The sequence below is a fragment of the Pocillopora damicornis genome, chromosome 10 (genome assembly GCF_964200805.1).
Source record: "Pocillopora damicornis chromosome 10, jaPocDami1.2, whole genome shotgun sequence".
In the NCBI taxonomy this organism is placed as follows: domain Eukaryota; kingdom Metazoa; phylum Cnidaria; class Anthozoa; order Scleractinia; family Pocilloporidae; genus Pocillopora; species Pocillopora damicornis.
Window position 1 is genome coordinate 13,211,583 of NC_142679.1, and position 6,396 is coordinate 13,217,978.

A 6,396-nucleotide genomic window follows, 5' to 3' on the forward strand; every position below is an offset into this window, starting at 1 on the left:
GTCACATCAGTATAAAAAAGACATGGTTGTCCATCAAATCGTACATCCAACCTGATTGTCACGCGACTCTCGACTCCTTCTGGCTATCTGCCCACGGAATACAATCGTGTTAGGATGCTAACAGAAAATGACTGAGTCGCGTGATAAGATAAAATCACGAAAGGCCCTTAGCAGCTCGACTGTCCCTTTACCTCGCAATTGATAATAATAATGATAATAATAAAACTTTATTTAAACACGATAAATATTTAAAGTCAGAGGCTTGTGGGGTCGTATTACAACAAAATTGTTTTTTTTATATGAATTAATATAACATATCTTTTGTATCTTCGCACCTTCATTGCTGTAACTCACGTCTTATTGATCTACCAAAAGACTTCAAAACGCCACAGCAAGAGTGATTTTTCAGATTACGAAATTTCACCACGTCACACCGGCTCTCGTCTACCTACTTTGGCTCTCTGCATCACTGAATGCTAACCTCTTTAAATAAAGACCTGTTCTTACATAAACTGAACGCTATGCTTGGTCGATTCTTACTAATTGAGAGCACTCTAAAGAAGGGTTTTTGGACCATGTCCTGTTTAGAGCTGTACCCTCGTGCGTATGAATTGTCTTCAGTTGAATGCAGTATCTGTAGTTACTCTTCGAACATTTTGAAATTCTCCGTGGTAATAGGGCTTAAGGATACACGCAAAGGAAGAGAACACCTACAGTTTCCTACGCAGATCATTTTGTAGCCATTTTTGTAGCTAAAACCTTAGCCGGAAAAGGTTAAGATTTACTTCAGATCAAGATGAGTATTTAACTTCTTTGTCTAGATACCATAAAAAAAGCCGGCGAAAACGTTGGCTGCACTCCTACTTGTACACTTCCTCTATTAAAGTCTTCTCAGGCTCACTGGTGGGAAATTCTCCATTAAATTAAAGGAAGCTCATTGAAAGGGAGAAAATCAAGTTAATGCTATCTCCACAGGGTCAAAATGGAATGAGGTGGGTTAAAAGACATGAGGAGACTGCTTCATGTTTCCATCGCACTTTATTTCAGTCTTTCTTACTAAGTTTGACTATTGTTTCATGGCTTGATCCTTGGTAACAGCTCTCTGTCCTGAGTGATTCTTTGCCAGGAAGTCTGTGAATTCCTGGTATGGTGCCTTGGTAAACACAGTGTCCTTCCACATGTCTGGGGTCAGGTAACAGAAGGTCTTGGAGATAGCGGCAAATGTAGCCTTGGCTGAAAAGGGAGAAAAATCATGTTGCTTAAACACATTCCTGCATCCTTTAATCTGCACTGGTTAAAATAGTTGGGTAGAACTTCTCTAGTGTTGTAAACGTTACAATGCCTTGTTAGGTTAGTACTATCTGGAAAATGTTCCACTCAAGAGGACTTCAGGATCATCATTTTCCTTAAAACTAAGCATCTTGATTTGGACAAAACCATGCAACTAGAAATTTAACAGCCCTATCTGTCCCTACGATGATACTATTAATTTTTGTTTCGGCCCAGGCATCACATCTAACTTAGAGAATGACTGACACAAATTAACCACAAGAATGCTTCTTAAACAGACATTTCATATACAGCTTTTGCTTAAATTCAAAATCAAATACCAAAATTTCCCAAAGTGGCAGTCTGTCCTCGTGCTGAGGTATAACAATCCTCGATACCAGCCATCTGGAGCAGTTTCTTGGGGACAGGAGCAGACACAATACCAGTTCCCCTTGGTGCCGGAATAAGACGTACACGTACTGAACCACATTTTCCTGTCACCTTCAATGAAAATGTCGATGAATATTAAACCAATGTTTGAAACAAGTACAGAGAGTAATTTCCAATATTGCATTGGTTTTTCTTTACTTTGCTCTATGCCTTGTCTAAAAGTTTGTATCATCCTTCCAAACAACTGAATGCAAAACTACAACCAATAATAATTTAATGTAGTTTGCTTGTGTTTATTTCAAGTTCTGATTGACTATTGGCCATGGTGTTTTATCACTGTTTGGTTGTATAATCCTTTGTTGAAATGCACTCTGAATAGAACTTCCTCTAAGTGAAATCATCCATCCAGCTACATGTAGTTGAAGCAAATGGCAGCTGGGTTAAGATGATGGATGTTTTTCAGGAAGTGACCTAATGCCCCCAGCAAATATTCTGTTAACTTAATGGACCTGAAAGCCATACATATATTTTAGGATGTATATCTACAGAAAAGAAAGGGTCTTTACTCTTAACATAGTCTATTATGTTTTGTTTCCAGATATTTTCTACAGTTTGAATTTTGATCTATTTAACTCTCAATCTTGAATGTAAACATAGTAGACAAAAGACAACTTTGATGGAGGAGGAACAGCCAGGAATTTGAAGAAACAGGCCAAAGTTATCTTTAAAATTGGACTGTAGGAGCTGAGAATTTAAACAAGCAATGGCACAGTTTTCTTTGTTTGGTATCAAGCCACAAACTATGGTGTTCGAGAGCAGTATGAAATGTAGAAAAGAAACACAAACCTTGCAAGGTACAGTATGAGGCTGACCGATCTTGTTACCCCAGTAGCCACGACGTACAGGAATGACAGATAGTTTGGCAAGAATAATTGCACCACGAATAGCTGTGGCTACCTCCTTTGAGCACTTTACACCAAGACCAACATGTCCACTGCTGTCACCAATGGCAACAAAAGCCTTGAAACGTGTACGCTGACCAGCTCTTGTCTGTTTTTGTACTGGCATGATTTTCAGAACCTCGTCTTTCAGGTGAGAACCAAGAAAGAAATCAATAATCTCATGTTCCTGAAAAATTAAGAGGGTAAATTTAAAACCAAGCAGAGGGTTTCTGTAAGAAAACGTACTTAATCAATCAGGTCTTCCAGGGAGGTTGTTGTGTTACAAGGTGACAAATTATTACAATAGGTACAGAAGTTGCAAAATTGGCAAATCATACTATTTAAAGTCTGCTCAAAAGCTGACATTTAATATCTATGGACTTCAAAACAAAATCAAAATTGGTGTAACAATAGGTGGTGCTATTTGTATCAGAGTCTCGCACATTTCTGCAGAAATTTAACCATACTCCAGCCAGTAATTTGTTAATTACAAAGTCTCACATACCTAAATTTCATTGCGTTATTACAATTCAAATGGCTTTGTCATTCTCAAACATGCAATAAGAGAACAGATCCATTCAGATGTATTTCTCATTACCTTAATTGGAAGAGAGAAGAGATAGATCTGCTCTAAAGTTTTGATCTTCATGTCCTTGACCAAGCGGCCAAGCTTGGTTACAGGCACCCACTGAAAAAGAAGAGATGCAACATTTCAAAAGATAGAATCTTTGTTTCATCATGATAACTTTAACTGTGAGTACTATGACTCTAATTGACTGTTCAACAAAAGGTGGTAAGTCCTTAAATGCCTTAAGATAAATTTTGTAGAGATTCTTGTCTGTAAAACAAACTTTACCAAAAAATCCAAATGTCTTTATTACAAGAGATTTAATTCTATCAAATGCTGCTTTGCATCTTACTAGCAAATTATGAGATGTGTAAATGGTAAATCTCAGGAGAACATTACAATTATCCAAGATTACTGTGGGTTGCTTCAACCCTTTAATTCCCACAAGTGACCAAGACAGAATTTCCCCTTACAATATCAATACAATATCAAGCAGACAAGTGATGAGAATAAAGAAAAATTACAATTAGGGGATTATTAGTTGATCCAATACCAAATTCTCTAAACTTACATCTTAAGAATTGTATGGCAGACAGTAAGGAGAATCATTTAGAGATCTAGGGAGTTAAATGGTTAAAGTACTCTGATATATACTGAGAAAGCTGAAAATCTACAACTAATTGTGACTTGGCCTGTATTACAGATGTAATCCTCTTTACTCACTTAAGAGTTCTCACTATCTCCTTAAATTACTAAGCTTTTTTACTGATTTAAGCAGTTGTGATTGGTTTGGCTGGTTTCCTTACACTCTTTGAAAGGCTCTATACTGCCTATTGTCCATTCTGATTTGATCAAAACTATGACAACTTATCAAACATGATTGGTTAGCATCAGCTCGATTTGAGCACTGATAGCACAGAATAATGTCACACTTGTTATCAGATGTCATAAGACATGGTACTATACCCATGGCACGTGTCATGTGTGCACACTGTTGCTGTGCATTTGGCTGAGTGAACTGTTTTTTTCATAATCAATTTCATAAAAACATAACCAATGGCTAATTTGTTACTAAAACTTTGTCACGGTTCTGATTAATTTGTAACAAGACTTCAAGTTGTCCAATTGGTGTGCTATCATATCTTGACACTCCTATGATTAGAGAATGAATTGGATTCCACTCAGTCCTGTTACATTACAAACTCAGTTCAAGGAGGGCATTAGGAGAGCAAAGGGGACCGAGAAGGGATTTTAATTTGGTGAGACAGCAACAAATTTTCCTTACCTCCTTATCTTCGGCTTTACCCCTTCCACGACCCCTTCCTCGGCCACGACCACGGCCTCGTCCGCGACCACGGCCACCGAATCCACCACGAAAACCTCCGCGAGCACCACCGGCTGGTTCTGCATCCGCCATTTGCTACAGAGGAAAAATCACATGATTTCAACGTAACTTCTCAATCCGAACAATTGAAAACACTATAAAGTTATGCACTGCTATGAGTCGTAGTTTGACCGCTCGAACAACATACTGTTAAATTGTTCAGATGCTTATTGTGTTTCACATTAGTTTAGAAATATTAAATGGTAGAAGAAATTGGTGTGGAAGATGGTTGCAATGCGTATCATTTTTAATGGCTAAATCGTTCTGGGACTGAAAGAAAAACTACTAAAAGGAACTCAAAAGTGATTAAGGATCCTCGATCGAACGGGAAACCTATTCATGACGACCACAAAGCCACTGATGGAATAGGATTTTATGACACACTCTCCCTTAGACTTACGTGATGTCTTTGTACGACTAAGAAGACCGCGCAAGGGCCCTCGAGGCTTTTTATAGTGGACCTATTATGGGATAGGAGACCTGCGGGTTTATTTTAAGCTTGGAGGGGGGAGTGGGGTAGAAAAAGGTGTCTCTGTAAGAGGAAGAACTTGCACAGGAATTTAGATGGCAAGCCTTTTTTGTAAACAGCTTTATTCAAACTTTAAAAGTAAAATTGAATTTTAAAAAATGTCTCAGTTCTAATCTGAATTGTTGTGGGAAACCAAAGAAAATTCTTTTGAATGCCTACGGAAAGGAATTTTGAAATTAGGGGGCCCAGAATTGGTCTAAACTCAAAGAAATAATTCATGAAACTCCATACCCATTTCGCCAGTAGAATTTTGACTCACAGACAAGGTACAGGCTTCAATGGGATTCCAACCCAAGCCTCCCAGATCCTCAGTAGTTGAGCCTTACTACCATTTTTTCTTTGGATCTTAACAGCAGTTTCTTTAATTGCAACTCACCTGCAAGGTATTTCATCCATGGGTCATAATGGACCATATTTTGTTTTGATTATAAAATGCAGTTTTCATTAATGATCCCTGGGAGAACGGACCAGCAGGAGGTTGAAGTTCCCCTCTCCTTTACAAAGAAAAGAAACTTGACGAGGGAGATATGCCCCTGATTCCAGTGAATTCATTCCACCATCCATACACCTTTGACAGAAGGGATTTTGAAGGAGACAAGTAACGGTCTAGGTCTCTCAAATATGAGACCTTTTTCAATTCAGTCCTAACACGCATCACAGTCCTTTTCATCAGCAAGACAGTTATGAATAAAGGTAATGTACCAATAGGTATCCAGTTCGCAGCTTTCATGCCTTAATGAACAATTTCATGAACCCTTTAACTCCCATGAGTGACCAAGACAGAATTTCTCCTTACAAAATCAATACAATATCAAGCAGACAAGTGACAAGAATAAAGAAAAAACACCAATAAGATTATTAGTTGATCCAATACCAAATTCTCAAAACTAACATCACAAGAACTGTATAGCAGACAGTAGGGAGAATTACTAATGAGATCTAAGGAGTTAAAGGGTTAAACAATCACTAAACTTATTGAACCAAATGGCTGTAATTTTTTTTTAAAGATACTACTTAGACAGGCAAATCATCCCATTTTGGCTAGATTAGACACCTTCTTGAAGTTGATGAAATTAGCAAAAAAAGGGGGGGGGAATGCACTAGGTGAAAAACAGATTTGTTTTAGTATCATATGTACAGGATTTGTTCCTAAAGAACTTGCGTAGTATAAAGGTTCTCTTCACTAAGATCATAACATCTGGCAGGTTTTTAAACTGAATATGGTGGGTCCTTTATCCAGTTTTTTTTCTAGATAAGACAAAACCTTGTTGTCACAGGGTTTAAAATTATGAAACTACCAAATCTGGCCAGACAG

The 6,396-nt window shown here is 37.8% G+C and overlaps 1 protein-coding gene across 1 annotated transcript; it reads right to left on the reverse strand.

Moving 5' to 3' along the window:
- Window positions 1–1,019: 1,019 nt before the first annotated feature.
- LOC113676908 (small ribosomal subunit protein uS5) lies at window positions 1,020–4,588 on the reverse strand. The gene is made up of 5 exons (XM_027193646.2): window positions 4,454–4,588; window positions 3,199–3,288; window positions 2,506–2,787; window positions 1,611–1,770; window positions 1,020–1,233 (listed from the first exon to the last, which is right to left on the reverse strand). The coding sequence occupies exons 1-5, from the start codon at window positions 4,583–4,585 to the stop codon at window positions 1,067–1,069; spliced, it is 831 nt and encodes a 276-aa protein (XP_027049447.2). The 5' UTR covers window positions 4,586–4,588; the 3' UTR covers window positions 1,020–1,066.
- Between the last annotated feature and the right edge of the window lie 1,808 nt (window positions 4,589–6,396).